At 41.9% G+C, this 22,632-nt stretch overlaps 1 protein-coding gene across 2 annotated transcripts in view; it reads right to left on the bottom strand.

Moving 5' to 3' along the window:
• Window positions 1–21,084, bottom strand: part of PREX1 (phosphatidylinositol-3,4,5-trisphosphate dependent Rac exchange factor 1) — a 148,913-nt gene extending 127,829 nt beyond the window's left edge. The window contains exon 1 of one of the 2 annotated variants that reach the window (XM_052683632.1): window positions 20,720–21,084. In XM_052683632.1, coding sequence (XP_052539592.1) covers window positions 20,720–20,884 — 165 coding nt within the window. In that variant the 5' untranslated portion in view covers window positions 20,885–21,084. The remainder of the gene's footprint in view (window positions 1–20,719) is intronic. The other variant, XM_052683631.1, reaches the window with a different exon arrangement.
• Window positions 21,085–22,632: the final 1,548 nt, after the last annotated feature.

The raw sequence follows: 22,632 nt of genomic DNA, 5'->3' as shown, positions 1-22,632 counted from the left end.
CCACAACATCTAGATCCTCCAGATGGATTTAAAACAAGGTTTTGAAGGTTCAATTGAAAATGGACCAGTTATTTATAACTCTGAGCTTCCAGACAAACACAACACGTTGTTACTCTTTTCATCTAAGTGACTGGCCAGAAATTTGCACGCTGTTAAAGAGAAAATTCCTTAATGGAACCCAATGATTTTACTTATTTACAGAAACATACAAAGTTCCATTTCCACGAGTGTATCAGGAGTCAAGCAACCAGAGATGGAGATTCTTCTGTCAGCACCTGACTCAAAACCTCTTTCCCCATTTTTTCAGTCTCTTTCCAGGTTTTAAATGAGAATACTTGCAAAGTGCTTGCATAGTCTGCCTTGGAACGACTGAGTGTGATGAAAGCTGTTATACACAAATAATTCTCTCTTTTAGGCGCCCTGGTAGCTAGATGCAAGCAGCCATTATGCTAACCTCTCAACACCGTAAGAACAAAACACAAATCTTAAGTGATCTAACTGAACAGAAGGAGCACCACTTAACTGGATGCTGTTTGCAAATCTCTGGTAATGCAAGCCATCTCTGCTTACAAAGAACTGTGCTGGTAACAACCTGAAATGATAGGTTTGGAACAAGTGAGGAACACGACTCAGGAAACAGGCAAGAGAGAACAGAACTCCTACCAGTTGGTTACCACTGCTTAGCAAGTTTGTGAGAGCTACTCCCATACTCATCAGGCAGCTTAGCTCAAGGCACCAAAGGGGCACGTGGGGTTAAAGCCCCTAATTGTTCCTGCAGGTGCATTGAAGAGCCTTCACAACTTCCCATGAAAACAAACAGTAAGGGTTATGAATACACAGAGTAAGGCAAGATAAAATAGAAAGTGAAGCTGCCTAAAAGTAATAAATGAATGCATTTGACCTATTCCTCTCCACTGCTTAAAGAAGGGAGAAGAACAGGACTAGAAAAGATCAAAATGCCACCCTAACCCTACTCCAAGCAGGAACACAGAATCTATTACACTTCCATCAGCAGTCTGCCTGGTTTATTCTCAGTAATTAGTTTTGGACACTTCACAACATTCCTTTTCTATCTATTTTGCTGCTTCACTAGCTTGACTTTTAGAAACTATCTCCTCATTTCTTTAATCTTCTTTTTCAGCCACTGCAATTTAAGCCACTGCTATCAACAAATAGATGCACAAAGGATTATACTCCCTTAATCAGAACTTCAATAATTGAATTAAGAATTTAGGAATTCTTTGTGTTTCAGCTGTACAAGTATGAGAATTCCGTACTTGCGCCTGATGTTTAACAGCAGGATAAAGTTAAGCATTAAGTTAAGTGAAAGAACTTTCCAGGACTCAGCTATTATAGCTGACTATTCTGTTTCCCATGTCTGCATTGTCTCCCACAGCCTTCCCTGTCCTTGTATATGATGATTATGTCTGCCACAAAAGCAGATAAACAAAAAACAGATGACGGTATTCAGCTGTTTATTCTGCAAATGCTGTGATCATCGTGCTCATTTTCTAAGCAGCAGAGCCAAGACTGCATCTGCCAGAGCACGGTGTCCAAGCAGTACATTCTAGGTGGCAAATCCAAACAGGGAAATTCATATGGGCCATGTTATTGTATTGTATACAACTTCAGTTTGCATACGGGAAAGGTTATAAAGAAATAAGTAAGATAAATGACATTTCAGGTTTTTTTCCACATGTAAACAGCACTTCTTTTGCTTGTATAAAAACCAGCAAATCTCAATTCCTGGAGTCTACTGATTGGATTACATAGCCTTTCTTCTCTCCTCAATAATTCCTTCTTATTTCTGCTTTTCTGGTGTGCCTGTGCCTTTCTGTGCCTACTCTTGGCTCTGTTGGGAGCAATGAGCTACTGAAGATGAGCAGCATCATCTAATATTTAGCATCACTCTCTTTACGCATGAATGTCCTCCATAATGCGATGCAGAGTCCATAAAGATTTCCAGCTCATGCATGCTTTAACAGTTGGTACCACACATCAGTGCATTATGCACTTGGAGATATGACTGCTATGTAAACTCATCAAGATTCCATTTGCATCAGTAATAGCCAGGAATTCATTACCAACAAGCATGAATCCCAGAAAGTCATCACAGCTAGAAGGTACATCACATTAATAATTGGAGAAAGAATATATATGGTGTAGGAGGAACTATTCTACCATAAGCTCTAGAAGCAGAAAACAAACATTTATTTTGTGGTGTTAAAATTGAAACTGCTCCAAACTAGCAATGGTTTACTGGCAAAAAGACACTTAGGTACTCCTACTAAGCCTCATCTTTTACCCATTTGGGGCAGTTTACTGGGTAAGCACCTTCCTGCTGCACTTTGCGGGCCCCTATTTGTATGTGACACCCCTCATTGAGCTGATACAAGCCTACCTGAACCCCATCCCCCTTCTTCTGTGCTCTCACCACTCACTGCAAAGGAAAGCACTTCAGAAATGTTTTTTAAATATCACCACTCTTGCTTTGGTAACACTGCCTGCAAGAGTCAGTTTGCACATATATACAGACTATAGCTGAATCTGAAATGTATTTTGAAAATCTTTCTTTTCTAATCTGCTCCGTTGCCATCTTCTTTATAGCCTTTTAAACATAAATACTGAGAGCTTTACAGAAAAAGAAAAAAACCAGATACTTGTCAGCAGTTTACACTCTTCTATTCCTCATCTTAAGGGTTAAAATCAGTACCAGAGACACTAGTGAATGAATAGTGAAGACAAATGAACACAGGAATAAGCAGGGTTTATGCAAGTAACACTAAAAATAACAAAAAACAAAAAAATACTGAGGCAGGAAATTCCTGCCTTGTAGCTCTAAAAATTTGCTAAAAATTAAAAACTTTTCAGAGTTTTCTCAAACAGGAGACCTTTACATCACTACTTTGCTCAAGTTCTGGACTACTTGATGGTCTCTGAGCTGAAAAACTTTTATATCGCTCTGTCTCATAAAAAATATCCCCTATATCTCTACCAGAGACAGAGCATGCAGAGAAATGGCATTTCATGGTTATTCTCCATCTCTCTCCTGAATTACATTCTGCCTAAAACCAGTAAGAACTTCTTCATTAGGCATGAAATACTGGTATGCCCAACACTGAGCATCTCATGTAGGACATCCTTCAGCGCTGACTGAAGAAAAATTTGGGGAGAGAAAATGCCACAGGATTTCATTGCATGTCAGAACTTAATGTTTGAAATTAATCTGGAATTGATAAATATCATCCCTTCCTTCTGCCTTGCTGCTACAAACAGAATAACCCCACCAAGAAGTACAAAGGATAAAGTGACAAAAGGGCTGCATCATCAGGCAAAGAAAAAAGAAAATTCCCCAGCTTTCAGAAGGGTGCTGTTAAGGCAATCATGTAGCATCAAACTTTTTCTTAGATGTACTCCAAGGCAGATTATTCCTTTGGAGAGGCATGTCCAGAACCATGACACTACAAAGACTCATACTAAAATCGATAATGGAAAAGATGCTGGATGTCTAAACTAAGGGAAATTCCCAGTGAATGGCATTGCACATTCTACCCAGAAGTTTCTAAAGGCAGCATCAGAACTGCCTCAGAAAGACAAGGAAGTTTGAGATCTAAGCACCATGTTTCCAAATATTCCTGTAGAGTACATATCTACCTGGTTTGGTCACCACTGGGAAAACCTTTATTATTTTTAAACTTTAAGCTGGCTTAAAAGTTTAGAAAATATATTTATATAATAATAAATGAAGATAGAATTAATTCTTTTAGCCAAATTACACTTATGCACATTAGAATGGACATATAAGAAATATCTAAATAAGAAGCTTTGCAAGGAAAAGATTGTGAGACTTTCCCTAGTGCCACAGCTGAAATCTGCCTGAAAAAGTCTTCTTATTTCACTCAAAATCTCAGTCTCAGACCAATTACACCAGCTTAGCTGAAACTTGCTTACACAGCAAACAAAAACATACAAGCCTAGAAAACAGAAGCAGATTAAGACAGCACATGTTTCTCTTCCTCCTTTGGAACTGTCACTCAGACATCATCCATATTTAATACTTCTTCCAGAAAGCAAGTTCTATTCTTATGGCCAGAGGTTCATTGTAGATGACTCAGGTCATCAGTGCAATACTGGAAGAGGCACTGGAAGAAGAAGCTTGGTCTACACACAAGCAGCCATAAAGCAACACCACGCCTGAGCTCTTCTGCCCTCACAGCTACTGCTCTCAGAGTCCAAACAAAAGCAATATCTACATGGCACTGGGCCAGCCAGGGGTATACAGCACCAGCTCAGGTCTCCAGCAGAAAAGCTGGAAAGTACTGTTTCAAAGACCCTACGTATCCTCTCCACCACTTTCCTAATGTGTACTATATCTAGAGTATATGTGGAAAATAGTTTTTAATTCTCAGCAACTGGGAATATGACTCTACTGATATCCATAAAATGCTAAATAATACGTTCTTATGATAACGGCTATGACTCACATTTACAAGCCAATTTAAATGAGATGGCTGACGTCATTTTTGTCCTCTATTCTGTTCCTTCCTCTCCTGAAGGCTACACCTGTCTCAGACAAGGTTGCACAGAACGTGCATCTGTTGCTAAAGCACTGTCTTCTACAACTCAGCACTCAAACCTGCATTTAAACATTGACCTGTAGATTATAAAAACTGGAGATGGAAATCTCAGATATTCATTCATATCTTTGGAATTCATGGAATAGGACATGGTGATAACTGTCACAGTCACTCCCATATAAACATGCCCACAAATGTAAGTCAAAGCCCTAAGCAGTGGAAGAGAATGGATGGTCTACCAGTTTGCTCTGCTCCAGTGTACTGTCCTGTAAAATAACGTGAAACAGGTATTCTAGGATAATGGTATATTGCTATCCTGGCATTTCCAATTGGTTGCAACGACCAGGAAATTCCCAAGTTATAAACCTAAAGCATCCACATTAATTTTGTGTTCTGCTGTGCCCCAGAGGCCCTTTGTTTATCCATCTCCTCAGGGCCATCACTTGTGTGCTCCAACAATAGCGATAAAGAGGCTGAAAATATGATGTTTTCACCTCTCCTTGGAAAGAGGTACCTCTATTCCTTCTCATAATCAAAAGTCTCAAAAACTCATTGTTATATTATTCAAAAGGCTTAAAAGCATCTTGATATGCAGAGATGCATAACATTTTTGGCATTGCGTTTCCCCTTTGGCATTGCGTTAGTTTGAAGCAGGGAGCAGTGGTCTCTGACTGAGCCAGAGCTGAACAGAGGTGAACAAAAATCTTTGTTAAAATGAGGAGAATTAGGACAACACCCAACAAGAGCATTGACTGAAGATAAATTTTCAAAATCAACTAAAGGGAGGCAGCTGAAGCCTTGCAAGATCAGAACTGTGCAGAGACCCAAAATATACCCAAGTACAGCCTCCTGCATCCAAATCTGGGTTTGTGCAGTGAGTTTCAGGATTCAACAACTAAATAACTCAATTCTTATTTTAAAGCCTAAACCCTAAAGCTAAAAACTGCATGAGAAGAAGCTTCTTTTCTGTGGTATCTCCGAAGTTCCAGCCTCCCACCAAAATCAAGAAGAACAAGGAGGCCACATGAGTGAAGTGTTCTATATAGCAACAGTTATAACTCAACTTTTTCCAAATCTCCCCTCAGATTCAGCTTGGCCTCAGTTGTACTTTCCCGGAACAGGCTGCTCTTTCACAGTGAACATAAGGACAGTAAGAGGAGTACATTCAAACCACTGACATTTTCACTTCACTTCTGTCTTTTACACCCTTTGTGCTCAATATAGGCTTGATTACAGAGCTCAGTCTTGCACCAACTGCTTAATAAAGTAGTTTTGCATAGCATTGAGATGAGCAGCTAACATACACACAAGCAGACCAGGCAAGCGTGAAACAACCAGATGTCTGAGTGTTTGCACTTGCACTTGTTGAGATTCTACAATAAGCACAACTGTTCAGACAACTGGCACTGAGTAATTCTAAGACATAAAAGTAGCTTCTTTATTTACATTCTTATTACTCAGTGAGAGCAATGGGAAGCTGCTGACGGGCAGTTCCTGAAGAGCTGAGGCTTATGTTCAACAACCTTACATTTGCACCAGAGGGCTGCAGCAGGAAAACTCTCCTAGCACAGCCTCTTGCATTTAGCACTGGTATTCCCAGAACTGGAAAATTACTGATGCACCCATCTATACACATTGATTTTTGGTCTGTGAACAGAGACTTTCAGTACTGCTTCTGGTTATACCTAATGGTCCCCCTGGAACCAAGCTAACAACACCAATTCATTGAGCATTAACTGTCGAAGACATGTCAGCTGGTTGCCAGAAAATGGAATTAAAGAATTAAAACTCTTGCTGCACTTTTTCCACAAAGGTCACATACAGCTTTCGTGATATCTATTGCTGTGTCTTCCTAATGGAGGTAATGAATGAAGACAGGACATTCAGCTGCTGGCTCTTAGTTACTTCCTCTACAACCTTTGGACCATACATTTTGGCTTTCCGTGCCTCAGTTTCTCCATCTGCTATATCCAGATTTACTACTTTGAGGGAATACAGCTGAAAAAGAGTTGCATAAACACAGACTAGGATTTGTATTCTTAATGCACTTCAAAGCAAAATTTTCTTCTTTAATGCTGGAGAAAAAACAGCCTGAAACTTTTCTTTCCACTGGGTTAAGCTGTTTTTTGATACCATGCTACCCCAGCAGCTCACCCAGAACCACATTAAAAGAGAACTTATGTCACGCAGCCTTGCCTCCAAACACACACCACCTGGACACAGCAACTGCTGCCTCTGCACTTTTAATTCTTGCTTGCTGATTGCAAATTTCAGTTCCTCTGGTTTTGTGCTGCAAAATTTTGATTCATACTTTACTTTCCAAATACTGTGGCTTTTCTTGTGCAACTGCTCAAGAAAGATACATTTACCTCTACTGTGCAGAAGGATCTCCTATGTTGTATGCATACGTATATGCTGCATACACACTATAATGGACAAAACCAATCAAAGGCTTGGCTGTTCTTTTTAGCTTTATTTTATGTCAAGATGCATATTAAGCTGTTTTTAAATGAAGAAGGAAATAGGTCAGGGTGAAGTTCCCAGATGTGCCTTGCTGTTGGTGATGTTTACATTCTGTACACCAAAGGCTGATACTGCAAGGTGCAAGCACCTGCTGGGACAGGCTGTGTTTCCTCAGCTCCTCCTGGCTTCAATATCCTGCAAGATGAAGCACGCAGAGACAGCTGAATCCTCAAAAGATGCTCTACTAGACATAATATAACACAGTATTGTCCTAGACTGTTCTTTCTTTTTCCCTTTTTCTCTGCTACTCAGTAACTAGAGAAAATTCCCATCCCACTTCAGCAAATCCATCTGCTGGGCAAAATTTCACTGGCTTGACCTGTTCACCAGGTTACAATTGAGATACAGAATAGTATATACAGAAGAGTATATCAAATATTTAAGGTGAGAAAGGCTTAATAGTCAAATAAGAGACAAAAACATGCATTTCTTCAGGGAATGTTTTGCTGAGTAAATAAGAAAGTCTTGCCTCTTTTGACAACCATACAAAACACACAAACCCAACCAAGACCAGAAACTAAAGTAATAAGAAAAACTGTACACAATTTTTAATTTATAGTAATGGAAACTGCCCAAAGCTGATTTATTTATTGAAACTTCATGGTTGGCAAATACTGAAGGACTATGAAGTCATCTAATATGTCTGCACTGAACTGCTTAGAAGTACTTAGAAGTACAGAAGTACTGCTGTCCTTTTTGACTTCTTCCATTCACTCAGAACCAATACTTGTTTCAGTTTTGTTCAAAAGGATCCACTACATATTAGTTGTATTGGTTCAGTTTTGTTTCTAAATGCTTTTCCTCCTGCTTCCTAATTCAGAAATGTACTTACTCTGGCAAATACTGCTTCTGAGTGCTGAACAGAGAAGGAGGAGTGCACAGAAGAGAAAAAAATATATAGTAAGTTTATCTGTCCTTGGGCAAAGGCTTTGCAATCCACTGCAAAACAAGGTAATAGTAAACCAAGAATCTGGGTGCAATGTGAAGGCCAGAAGTCTGGATACAAAATACTAGAAATTCAGACACAGCAAAGATGGAAGTCTGGCTCAGTAAAAGTCCAGCAAACAAAAAAGTACCGCAACCCCAAATACTCCGGATTTTGTGTACCTTGCACCATTTAATGGTGCTTTTGTCTTATCTAAGGAACATAACTGGCAAATCTCACCTTTCAACTATTTCTCCTTTCACCTTTGGCTCAAACAGCTCCCAAATCATTATTTGCTCACCAGCAAGTTTTCAGAACATTTCCTCACACATGTGAACAGAACATTTATGACAATGCAAAGAAGGAGACACCGATTTGCAGCAGGGATATTGGCACACACAGTGCTTCAAGAGATGACAAAGTAACAAAATCCTGGGAACAAGTTTCTTTCCAATATTCATTACTTCTTTTCCTACCGAGGGGTGGTGCCTCTAAGAGCTGGCTGCTTGTAGCTATCACACTTCTACAGCTCTCTTAAGAAATCTTGCCCTGCTGTTCTTCCTTTTTTCTGTGTCTTGTCATCATTCTCCTCACAAACAACTGCTTCCTATCTGCACTGATTTCCGAGCACAGTGCCACCAGAGGACAGAGACAGGACAGAGACAGAACCACCAGCATCCAGATGGACAAGAGACAATAAAACTAATATGTCAATGTCCAGTGACTATCATTTGAAGCCTCTGATTTTCCACAATAAAACAGAAATGAGCAAGCAGCACTTCGTGTGAAGGACCAATGTGCTTTTAGTCTCAACTCACAACTGTCAGTAATGACGCTCAGAATTAGGTAATTGTTGTCTGGTTCCCCTTTGCACTGCCCTGAAGCAGCCCTCACCCATTCAGGCCACATTCCTTCTTTTCCCTTCTCCACAGATCAAAAAAACAAAAGACACCAGGCTATGACAGCAACAGTCAGTAGTGACAGAAACTAGCTAAGGAAAGCTGGCAGAAGGGATTTCCAACACCTCTGGCCTGGCAACTGGAACTTCCACGTAACAACAGAGCCCTTGCCACAGGACCACTGTTCTACCCCAGTACCATGCCACAGACTAGGGTGGGAGGTCAGGCTACATCTATCCTAAAGCTAACAGTGCTGGAATTCTGGCTGAGCCTCGGAATACTGTTAGAAGAATGTTAGAAAAGCTCCTGGCACCCTGTGGGCCCGCCACTCATGCTCTCCCAAACAATTCCCAGGCTCAGCGCCAACACTGGGATGGGCAGGGACCGCTCTCAGTGGGCACTCTGAATGCAGCCATCCTGCTTCGAAAAGAGCAGAGCTCAGTCAGACAGGACCGTTCCAGACACACGCAGCTGGCCTCAGGGCCGCAGGATGAAGCCTGGCACTGCTTTGCTTACTACATCTGTAGCAGAAGTCTCTTGCTTAACAATGTGAGGCATTAACCACCGATCACTTCTAACGAGATCAAGATAAAGTTATGCCTCCGTATCTTTCCCCACTGTGACCTACATATGAAATAGTCCACAGCCCACTGATATACATCCATGTCAGGCTTCTCCATTGTTCCCACAACAACCCGGATTCTGCCTAAGAATCAGGTTTCAGGGTCCAAAAGATTTCACCAGGTCAGAAGTTTTACAGCCTTCTGTTACTGCTCCTTCAAGCAAAATGAAAGAGGCTTCCTTAGCCACCCAGAGATGAGGTTAACAGCAAATGGCTCCCTGCAAGGTGATGAATTCAAAGCAGTTGTCAGATTAGACAGAAAGTCCCTTGAGACCAGAGACTTTGCTGTGTAGCTGAAGTCCGCCCACCTATCTGAGATAAGAACTCACTAAAATGCAAATTCTTATCAGGCATCTGTCCCCAGAGCAAGGCCCTCGCCAGTTACACACCACGCTTTGAATATCAGGGAACTCTTCTCATTGTCGGTTTCCTCAGCCTCCAAAATAATCCCTGAATGAAACCTTTAATGATTTCTCTGTCTTGACACATATTTCCCTCATGAATCCTATGATGGGTTGTTCCAAGTTACTCACACCAGGATGACAGGCACAGGAGCAGAGAAAACTTCCAAGACAGAAGAAGTGTTATCGCTTAAGTGATCTTCTGTAGATAAGCAAACGTTTAAGCAGATGAGGACGATGTCATTACACTTTTTAAAAAATTACTTCTGAATTAAATCTAAGCCCACTTTATCAACTACAGAAGTGGTTAACATCTGACAGCCATCCAGCAGTTCCGGTGTAAAATGGGTCTCACAAGTTCAAAGCTGCTTCTTAATAACTTGTTCACACCACAAAGACACGCACTACTCCTTGGTGGCAATCTCAGCAGCCAGGGCAGCAGCTGTAAAGGGCTGCGCTGGCCTCTCTCTTCACAAGTGGCCCTCTCAGGGGAGGCATGAGCAGCGTGACCTGCCAGCAATCGGTGTTTGCCCACACATCAGAAAGGACACATGCTTGGTATCACTGGCAGCAACATCACAACTAAATCAGCAACCTGATTTGGGCAAGTCCCAGCCCAATCACATCAAGTTTCACACACAAAACAGACAGACAAGCACATCCCAATATATACTCAAAGGAGCCCTGAAAAGGTTGGCTGTAACTCTTAAGCACTGGCAACTATATAACTAATGAATCTACTGGGAACATATAATCAATAACATGCCTATTAGATTGCTTGCTCTTTTTATAAAATTATTATTTTTAACTGAAAGTATTAGTGAGCCAACTGAATGATAGCTAGCATATCTGAATGTTTTTAATGACTAAAAGACAGTGCTAATTTATTAAAAAAAAAAAAAAAAAAAAAAAAAAAAAAAAAAAAAAAAAAAAAAAAAAACCAAGCAGCTTTGCTTTACAGAAGCTGAACTGTTTGGAAATCTACGAATTAACCTGCTGACACAAGAACTGACCACAAGCAAAACCAGAAGTAAAAAGTGAAAGTTGGAATGAAGTATTCACAAAACTTACTCAAATGAATCAAGAGATGTCAGCTGGGTAGCAGCCAGGTGTTGTTTGTATGGCCAATATTCTTTTATGAAATAGTGATTGCAATGGCAATAACAATACATACGTAAAAAATGTAAAATTTCTTCAAACTCAGATCTGCTGTCCCATTATCCAAGTAACCCCCTGATCTTTAAATAATCAGGGCGTAAAAATCTATCACCCTCTCTGCAATGCAGCAATGTATGACATTAATGTGCCTATGATGCCAGAACCATCAGGAGTGGCACTGCAATCCAGTTTGTGGCACATCGCCACAAGTTGCCAGGAATGGCCAATATCTGCCTTTCTGCCACTAGGTTTGTGGGGTCCTATCAGAGCTCTCATTCAGTTTTGGGCAATTACTATCTTGTGGCTTGACATATGGCTGTCAGCTGTGTAAGCAATCAGTTATTCTTCTAAGGAGGAGGGCTCATTAGGAAGAGGGAAGGAACTGTTTTCTCCCCACAGAACCGTTTTTCCCTTACTCTAGCCTTGAGATACACAGTTCAAAGGGAGCTGAGGCCTCTTCAGATGAATGGCTTCAATAGAATGGCAAAGAAGGGAGCCAGGCATTTTAGTTCAGATATCCACCCTGAGGGTCTGTGCCAGCACAGGTTTACCAGAGATCTGAATGTCCACTGCAGATCTGAATGTCCACTGCGGCTTGACTCAACTGTCTGTGCAGAATCAGGCTTGGCTGGCTAAACAGTCAAGCAATAGTCTTTATCTGCAACAACATTTAAGCCCAAGATCTTCCTCAGGTCTTACAGACTCTGGGTGCAATCCCCATTCCAAACCTCAGTTAGATTAGCACAAAAGTAAAAGGTGGCATTCAGATTCTGTATGAGATAGCTCTGCATGAATTGCATCATACCACAGTGAAGACTGTAGCTGATTAAGAAGTAACATTGTTGCACATTTCAAGTTTTGTTTTGTTTTTTGTTTTGTTCTGCCTTTAGCTGTTAAAGGCTGAGAATGCTGCAGTCATTCCCACTGTGAAATGGGAACTTCCAAATAGATGAGATAATGGTGTTTCTATTCCTCTGAAAAAGTAGGACCAGTTGCTTCAACACAAGTTGAAAACACAATTTCAAATATTTAGACAGAAATGAAAAGGGAAGGATGGGGAAGGAAGGGAATGAATCAAAGTCACCCCAGAGGAAGAAATAGCAGCCATCCTGTGCCACAAGTACAACCCCCACTGCTTATGTCCTCAATTCAAACAGCCTTCATGCACTCTGAAACAGTACCACTTTACTGATGGCATTAATCAAGAAATCATCTGTCAGTTCAGGGCATTTAACGAAACACTGCTCTGTAAATTTGAATTAAGAATCCCATCACAATACCAAGAGGATAGGAATAAACAAGAGCATTAACTGTGAATGAACTACGTGTTCTTTCACCAGGTCATCTAAAGCACAAAACAAAAGGATCTGGCTGAAAGACTCCTCCAAAGGGATCTTGCCGTGGTGTCACAAAACAAGGAGGGACAATCATTGAGAACAGTTTCAAAGATTCTATGCACAGGACAGATTTCTGTAAGCATGACAATTGCTACTTGCATATGAAAAATCTTCACAAAGTAGAGAAGTTCACTTTCCTAATTTCAAGAGCTTCAAGCAAGATGATTAAGTGTAAGAGATTTGAAAGCCTTTGCCACTGGAGAGGCTTCATCCAATAAGGTCCAAGAGGTCAAATTAGGTTTCTGGAAGGCTTTGTCACTAAATCCTGTCTTAATGCAAATAATAATATAATAAGAATAATGGTAGTCTTTGCAGGTAATGATGGATCTGCTTTGCAGATGTAGGTCAGCAGTACTCTCTCTGTCAGCCACCAGTGCAGACTGCCACTGCACAGGGATTTCAAGCATCACCTAAATCAAAACTTACACACCAATTTATGTCTCAAAATCCACTAGAGCACTGCAAGACCTTTAGCAACAAAACTCTCATTTCAGGTTGAGGATCCAATTTGAGGTGGAAAGAAAAAAAAAAATAAGAGAGAGAGAAAGAAAATAGAAAAGGGAGAAAAGTGATTTTGCATCTGGAAATAAGGAAATGCTCATGTATTCCTTTATATTTTCTTGCAAATGCCTAAAAGAAACAATAGGCAGGCAACAGAAACAAGTAATTTTTTGACAGCTTCATCTTTCATGGACTCATCTGGATGCCTGCAGGCAGACAGAGCACTCGGGAGCTACTCTTTTTTCAAGCCTCAGATGCTTTTCCAGAGTAGGAAGCCTCTGGGAAGGCCAGGATCTGAGCAGAGGGAAGCTGGCTTCAGGACAGGACCCTAAGGAAGGTTCAGTGTTGCCTTTCCAAAACACATCCCTGAAGTCTAAATATCAAGCTGCTCCCATATACCCTCTCTGCAGACACCTGGTTGCTGTCACTGGTATGATCAAGGTGTTGTTTTCAGATACAAGTACAAATTGAGGCAAACCTTTCTTAATGCTTCTTGCTATACTAATACTACTGTAGAAAATACAGGAACTCAGCACAGCTAGAGACTCATGTCTAGTGCCTGTGTTTTGAGAACTAGAGTTTGAGAAATAAATAGATAGATTAGCAAAGAATCCAAACAGAATAGAAAGTATCTGAGGTAAATTTAAATAGTTTGTGGGAAAAGAATTTAAAAGTCTGACAGTTAAATCTAGACTGAAACAAACGTGATAAAACATGAAATACTTGAGAGATTGATAAAAAGAGAAAGAGACTGCCTCTGTGCTCACTGAAAAAAACCCCACAAAGATGAGATATTACAGTAGGCATTAGGAAAATGTTTCTAACAGGAAGGATACCTAAGAATCGGGATAAACCATCCCCCATGCTTAGGGATGAACGAGCGGCATTAATGGGTATCTGCCTGCCTCCTGCTAAAATCAGCCAAAACCTTTGAAAGTGGGCCATGTGTTCAGCTACATGTAGACCAATTTACTCAAATTCTTTTGGCTGTCTGTGATTCTTGATTTACTTTTTGATCCATGTGCTCTTTTCTACTGAAGCCCAGCATCTCTGTCCTTCCCATACACTTATTCAGCTCCCAGACTGCTTTTACAAGTGAGTTCTGAAAGCACAGGGCAGCCACTCTCCCCCTTCCCCCAGAGATCACGGCACATGTTCAGACAACAACTGGCACCCCAATGTGAGAGGGAGGGACAAATGGCAGAAAGGCTGATTGATGGCATCTCTGCAGTTGAGAGAAAAGAAAGATGTAGTCAGGTCAAACACTGCATTCTGAAGGATGTAACAAGACCAGAGTAGAGAGATAAAGGATAACAAGGGTCAGATGAACACCAAGCCCCAGTGAGGAAACAAAGAGAAAGGTTCAGTTCTCACCTGTGTGCCAGCAAAGTGGTGAAACTACACAGGGGATTTATAGGTGTTTTCTGATTGTTGATACTCGACGAAAGTGTGAAAATAACATCTTTCATATACACAAATCTGCTGCACACCTAACACCTTTGGTTTGTAAAGCTTCAGTGAAAAAGGCTGGGGAAGGGAAAGAGCTTCTCATTTGCTGGCATTTCAGAAAAGTAAAAGCTATTAAGATCCCTATCTCCAATATATGTAGAAATAGGAATACTAATGGCACGAAAGATGACTGCCATAGGATGTAAGGGAAAATTGCAAAATGCACAGGAAAAAAAAATCTCTTCATTAGAGCAAAGGAAAAGGTGCAGTGCTTCATTATATACTCCTTCCCTCCACAATAAAACTCTTAATTTAGAGCAGAATATTATGAGCAACATCCTCTGCTACAAAAAAACCTGATACCACCACTCATATCTCTGAAGCTTCACCAGCTGAGACTTTCTTCTCCCTGAGCCTAAGATGAATAAGTATTTTCAGAGCTTTCTTTGCTTTGTTTTGTTTTTCTGCTTTTCACTTCTATTTCGCTTTCTATAGACTATTTTCTTCACGTTCTTCTTGTACCCAGAGCAAAAGAACTTTTTCATCTGCTCACATTTCAGCCTTTAGTAGCTGATTTTGCATAACACAACCTGAAAAAAAAAACTTCTACTAAAAGTTACCAGCCCAATTTGAGTCATAACGCGAATACCTAATAACTAATGAGCATCTATGGTTTGCTGTTGTTCTTCACACTCTACAACCACAAGGGATACAAACTTGCACTTTAAAATTAAAGCTGTCATCTTCCTCAATTTGCAAGAGTCAGGAACTGGGCCTTAAAGAAAAACATCTCCTGTTGTGAAGACCTAACAGCAGAAAATCTCGATCATAGGCAACCATAACAGTTGGCCATAGGTGAGCATATCTGAGTAATTAAAACAACCGAACAGCAAAGTTCATTAAGATCTCTTTCAAACAACTCCTTCTCCCCAGCTGCTCTTTTCACTGTCTCATAGCAGAGGAACAACATCACCCAGTCACACCATTCACCTCCTAGAACCAGAGCGTATCTGTGTCTCTTGAGGGTAAAACATGCAGAGAGCAGGGGCAGAACAGGAAGCCACACCTCACAGATGAGACGAATGGTCTTTGCTGCTCCGAGCATCAGCAGCCTAATCTCAGATGCAAACAAGATTGTGAAATATGAAGAGAAAAAAAAAAGTGATGCTTATCATATTTCAGGATGGGTGGAGTGCAAAATCCAGAGATAATAGATCAATTACAACTACAGAGCAAGCAAAAAAAGGGAGCATAACAAATATTTTGAGTCTGTAGGATGTGGGTTAATTTATCTGATGGCACGTGTCCTAACAAAACATTTACACAATAGATAAGATGGAAGACAACTTCCAATCTTCATATAAAAATAAATGGCAGAAATATTCAAAACTAAAAATAATCCTGGTACAATTAGTTATCCAGCTTGATCTCTGATAAGGACAGCTCAACTTTCAGGCTGTTTTCATGCCTCCATCAAACACAGCGATTGCTCAATCGCAAAGCACACTCAGTCGTTCAGAGAGAATTTAGGAGTTGGTGGTTTGTCTTCAGAGATGAAAGAGCCATATTTGTATACGAGGCAGAGCATATTTTGGTTTCATATACTTGCAATTACCTGATGAAGCAGTGGGAGCTGCATGTGCAGGTTAGAACCAAGAATACAGTGAAATTAAAGGACTGCAGAAAGAAAAAAAGACAAAGTGTATGCAACAAAATACACTGCAAGCTAGTGTGTTAGATCATTACAGTTAATATGCTTTCACATGCAATTAATATGATGACACCAACAAACTGCTATGCCAAACCTTTAAATACTGACATGTAACTGCTGCGCACCCACTAGCCAATCTGTCTTTAAACAATGGACAAGTGTGTGAAGCACCTCCCCACTTGAAAAACAGTCTCTAATCATTGCAATGTCAGTATCAGAGATTTGACCACAGTTCTGTGAAATGGCTGTACAGCACTGCAAACCAACCAAAACCTTTTCTTTCTTCCTCAAGGAATTTTGCAGCACCTTTCTCTGTACAACAAGGGGAAGAACAGATTCCCAGACAACAGGTAAGCTTAAGTCCGCAGTGTGCCAACATTACACCTCAGCATGCCAGCAAAACGATGTCACCAACCGACACTTTAACATCTCTCAGACCGGTCACTCAAAATCATCACCTGTTTTAGTTTTGCCACAGAAAAAAGAAATGTTTACAAGATGATATACAGGATGTAAACATATCTGCATGAATTGCAGTGAGTTCAAAGAGGCTGCAAGGAGGCAAAGGATTAATTGAATCTTGAAGTCTGGAGATCTGAAATCCTTATGGTTTATGATCTCAGAGACTTACAACAGAACTATTTGCCTTTATCTCTTTGAAGTTTATCTTACTCCATCAGGAACTTTTAGTCAAGTTCCTTTAGCTTCAGACAATTTTCTACTTTGTTTCTCATTTGATCAGCAGTCCTCTAATGACGTTGGCAGCAGGATGTTTTCATCCATTCCCTGTAGTTCTTCTTGCTGCTTTAAAAAACCCCTCTGTGTGATGGGCCTTTATAAGGATGTTTTAAATTAAGTTAGCAACATACCAGCAGTATTATCTATTAATTCCATGACTTGCACAGCATTTCTTCTGCAGCATACCTGCCTAACAAAATGGCAGATAAGACAGGACACGAAGCAAGTGCATATTTATAACAAACTTCAGATCACAAGCTGTGGGCTGGTAGAAAACAGTTTGTCCTTTCTCAGTTTGACAGTGCTTCACCTTGAGGCTTAAGACTACAAAAAAACTGCAACTACGAAGATCACGTGATGCACATGGGTACCATACCTGTACCATACTACCTTCTAATATAAAGCCAAGATTCTGTTTAAAAATAGCTATATCCCTTGGAGCTGATCACCTCAACTTGCAACATCTGGAACAAAACACAGCAAAGATCTACTGCATTTCATTTTCTCCACAGTTCCGAAACATGATATTGTAAAACGACTTCTCATAGGAGTAACAGAAACTGAACAGGAACAAAACTGACCAGGACTGCCTTCTTGTGTCCACAAGTCAGTGAAAAAGTTTCACAAGCAATGTGCAGATTGAAAAGGAGCGGGGTACATTAAACCTAATGCATTGAATAACCTCATTTAGCTGTAGCTATGAGAGACACGTAAGCTAATGTTCCAGATACAATTCCTCTTGTGATAATTACCAGAAGTATGGGGTAGTAGATTCTAGAAATTATTATTTTTATTTAAATAGGTAAACATCTGGACTAATTTTACTAATCTTTTTACTTCTAAGTATAAAAACCAACAGCAAAATGTTTTTCATGGTGTCTAACACTGTTTTTATGGTGAGAAAAGGGCACTTCATGTTCTGTAACTTTCACAATATCCACATGATAAATCCATGGAAGCAAAAATAAAGACCACAATCTTTTATGAAAAGCAAATAAAAGTCTGAGTCCCTGTGTTCCCAGGGAACCTCCCTCCTTTGTAGCATAGGGAAGAAAGACTTGTAAGCATGCAGGAAAAAAAAGGAAACCTTTCTTTTAACATGGTCTTGTAAAAAGGACAAAAACACTCTTAGTTGTTTTATTTGCAAATGCATAGCATCGGATACTTAGGAGATTCTTTTGCATTACTAGGGAACACATGGAAGCTTCTGTTAGCAAGCAAGCTCAGCACTGTGAATAAACCCATAGAATGTAGTTGTTTGCTTTTTAAAACATTGTTTATTGAGAATACTTAATGAGAATTGAAGCTTCAATAGCAAATATTTAACAAGGAGCACAAACTCCCTCACCTAACCGTTTTCTAAAGCACAACTGTCCCATCCTACTTAAAGAAAACACATTCTTGACAATTGAAAGATGTGAGATTCAGCCTTCTGCTATTTATCAAAGCGATCAGGTATTCTCAAGCAGAGGAACCTGTACCCCTCAAGTTTTATCTCGTCTTCAACAGGAACTGCTTTCCATAAGATTCGGAACTGCAGCTGTCCACACGGAGGAACTGCAGTCTTTTCTCCACTGCTGCCAAAAAATTGCTCCCACAACATTTGGAAAAATAATCAATTTCAGTTCAATTCATACTATTAAAAAGAAAAAAAAAAAAAAGACTAATGTCACATAACCATATTGAAGCATTAACTAGGTATCATAGCCCAGAAAGTGGAATAGTTTACATTTGTTTTGCACTGGATAAGTGCTACTCACACTGAATGTGAAATGGTAAGAAATGGATCCATGGGGCAGGAGCTGCAGTTCCTCAGGCAAAAAGAAACAAAACAACTAATGGGAGTAAAGTGAATTTAATTTGTGAGGCACAAGTAGGTTTGAGAATTCAGAATCCCAGAGCTACAGTATTTCTTTTGCTAGTGTCATATGGCAAAACTTTAGCCCTATAACTGCCCCTAATTTCGGTGACCATATAGATGATACCATGCATCACATGTCGTGTCCTCTGTCTGCTGTGGGAGGCAGGGCAAAGCATTTGGTGGTACCCTGTAGAAAGTGCTAAGTTAAGGCCTTTCACCACATCTATGCATGAATTATTTCTCACTCCAAATTTTATCTTTGAAAATTTCTTCCCACTACTGCTCCTTTTATCTCTACAAATTGCAGCGGGTTTTCATTCTCTTTTCCACGGTGTCGATACCATTCAGTTGTGTGAATGCAGCTGTATAGAGTTTCAGCCTACAAGAACTAGGTCAACGATTTAAGAAACTTCTTGTTATTTAGGAGAGCACAGGAACTTTCAACACACACTTAAAGTTAACCCTGTCTATGAATCCTCCCCTAAACCAAGGCCTAGAGATAGGAAAGAACCAATCCCTCAGTGCTTTATTCAAACATAAATAGTGAAACAGAAACTCCACGGGGGAGTAAAGCGACGCTATCAGAATCAACCCCTGTTGATAATACTGCAGCTAACCCACGGGGTGGGCAGGGCTTCTGCTGCATGCACACCATCCTGAGAACGCAGATCTCCTGCCACCACTTCTTAAGGTGTATTACCCACTATTGCTCTCATGAAAACTGCCACATTGATAAATACAAATACACACTTTTTTATTTAGGGATTTGTTTCCTTCCAATTTTTTTTTTTCCCCTAATCAACGTAAATCCCATTTATGAATACTGTGACTGCTTATAGCTGCTGGAAGTGAAGCTAAAAACACACGTGGCTCGTGTCTGCATTCCAGCCTGTAGTTGACAAAATCTCAAATTCAGTACTTAGGACAGAGGAGTTTTCTGAGTTTTTGTTATTATTATTATTATTTTATTTTGTCTATAGCACAGGGCATTTTGCAACTCACAGCTTTTTTTAGAGTCTCCTTACAGCGAGACAGAATCCTCATTTTACATGAAGCCAACTGACACTTTAATTGGAAGCTTTCTGAAATTACAGACTTTGTGTTCAACTACTTGAGAGAAAAGGAGGATTTAAGTAGAGACTGTTCTTAAAGCAACCACTTCCTTTCCATTTGTCTTTTATGCTAGACAGTTTGCCACTTGGGTGATTCTGAAGAACATTGAAGACAAATAGGGTTTAAATAACAAACAAACACAAACATGGCCAGAAAGACGACTCAGAAAGAGCCCGGGGTTGAAGCCCGTTAGATGGAATCAGGTTTTAGCACTTATCTAGCAAAACACCACAACGAATTTCTGCCCTGACCAATCTTTTGGAAATCTCTGCACAGACTTCCCTCGCTTTCATTACCGATCTCTGTGCAATCAAATCTTTTACTCTTTTTAAGGCATATCTCTTATCTGGCAACTTTTACTTCAGGCTCTCAGGGTTTATCTGCAGGACTGCGATGGTGATGAATTTCACATCTCTATAGGAAGAAGAAAACATCCAGATGGAGCTTTACTTCTGAACCAGCCCTTTCGGAGGGTGGTGTAATTGCCTCCACATGCACAGACACACCCTGCCCGATCCCGTGTTTACGTTTACCATTAAAGCGACACATATCTAACATTTATTTACAAATAACAAGCTACGAAGGCAGAGCTTTTAACAAAGAGTAGAACAACTTCGCAACAACAACAAAAGGGACGCGGCGTTCCGCGAAGAAGACGCATCCCCGGATCGCTCTCTGTCACGGCGCGGGCATCCCCAGCCCTCCTCCTCTCGGCACAAGAGATTCCCCCCGCGCGGATCGGCCCGGCCGCGGGCACTTCCACAAGTTGCTCTCTGGAGCTGCCCGCGGAGAGGCCGCCCCGCCGCCCCCCCGAGGGGCTCCCCCCGCCCGCACCGCCGCTCACCGACTGCAGGAAGTGGAGGGTCCCCACGTAGTCCCGCTCGGTGCTGAGGATCTCGTTGAGGACGCAGAGGCGGAGGCGCAGCTGGCGGTCCGCGTCCTTGGGGCAGCCCGCGGGCTCCGAGGCGCTGGGGGCGCCCGGCGGCGGTGGAGGCGGCGGAGCCTCCATGCTGGCGTTCCGTTTTCCCGCTGCTCTCCTCGGCCGCCTCAGGAGCCCCCCATGACCGCGCCGTGCCCGAGTAACGGCGCCCCCCGCCGGCCCCTCGGCCCTGCCCCGCCCGCGGCCGGAGGCGCTACTGGGGCCGCTCGCCGAAGGGAGCCCGGCTGCGGGACATGCCGAGGTAGCGGCACGGCGCTGAATGAGGAGAGGAAGGGAAGTCCCGGCGGAGGGGGGAGTGAGGGGGAGCGAGAGGCGGGCGAGGAGGGCGGGACGGGGCGGGCGAAGGCAGCGGAGCCCTCCCCTCTGGAGGCCCGGCCGGGCCGGCGGCGGGGGGCGGCTGAGGGGAAAGCGCGAGTGGGGGTCGGTCGGCGGGCGGGATGGATCCGCGGGCACCGCGCGGAGGGAACGCGACCTCACAGCCGTCCTGCGCTGCACCGCCCCTCAGCCCACGCACCGCTCGCACACAGCCCACTCACGCACAAACCTTTCACACGCAGCCCTCGCATCGCACACCGCTATTCTTCTACACTTAGGATCACAGAATCACGAAGGGTGACCACTAACATCTACTAACGACTAACCACTAACACTAACATCGCCGAGTCCAAGCCAACACACCCCACCATCGCTCACTAACAACGTCCCCCAGTGCCACATCTCTGTGATCCTTGAACACCTCTAGGGACAGTGACTCCATCACTTCTGCAGAGTCTGTGCCACTGTATCACTACTCCTTCTGTGAAGAAATTTTTCCTAATTTGAACCTAAACCTTCCCTGGTGCAACTTGAGGCCGCCACCTCTCTTCCTATCACTTACCTGAGAGCAGAGATCTACCCCCACCCCACTCCAATCTCCTTTCCAGACACTGAGACAGTGATGAGGTCTCCTCTGAACCTCCTCCATACTGAACCACCCCGGCTCCCTCAGCCACTCCTCATAATCACTTGTGCTTCAGACCCTTCTCATCTCAAACAACAGCTACATCACACATTTACGTCGACCCCCACGCTATTCACACACAGACCCTGAGCACAGGCATACCACACCACAGTAACAGCACACCCAAAGCACACACCACTCTTGCCCACACCACACACACAGTGCACTCCCACACTAAATACACACAGACTCCTCATGGGACGTGACCTGATGTGAGCAGGCACACCAGAACAGGTACGCTCACACACAAACTCAGGTGGTGCACACAGAAATGTTCACAAATGCACAGAGATATACGCATAGATTCATCCGAAACTGTAAAATCACAGAATTCACACCACAAATACTTGCACATACAGAGAAATGCACTCAAATCCATATATTTCCCTCCTCTCTGGTGGACTGAGGGGCTGATACACAAACTCACCACTCCAGAACAGATGCATACTGGAATATGAAAACCTAAATGTACACAGACACGCAGAAATAAGAAATTCCATGCCAATGCAGAATACATATGGGAAATGTAAGTGTTGCTGGAAATCGTAAGTATTTTGTTTAAGTTTGTTGCAACTACTTATACAAAGTTACCACAAGGCACAAAGGAGCAAAAGCAGAGGTGGACTGGATAAATTGCATACGATGGTAGAGAGAGTCCTCTAAGACAGTGTTCTTCCTGCTGACTCTCAGAAACCTACCTTGGTTCAAATCAATGGACATTCTCTCAGATGTCTTCACTGCACTATGCACCGAAAAGCTGCCAGGCTTCTGAATTAAGTAGAAAAAATGTTTCAACAGAAAATTTTTAGAAAGATAA

The sequence above is a fragment of the Tympanuchus pallidicinctus genome, unplaced genomic scaffold, assembly GCF_026119805.1.
Source record: "Tympanuchus pallidicinctus isolate F22 unplaced genomic scaffold, pur_lepc_1.0 scaffold20, whole genome shotgun sequence".
Classification (NCBI taxonomy): Eukaryota; Metazoa; Chordata; class Aves; order Galliformes; family Phasianidae; genus Tympanuchus; species Tympanuchus pallidicinctus.
The sequence above is the reverse complement of the archived record's forward strand: the minus strand, read 5'-3'. Positions and strand labels throughout refer to the sequence as shown.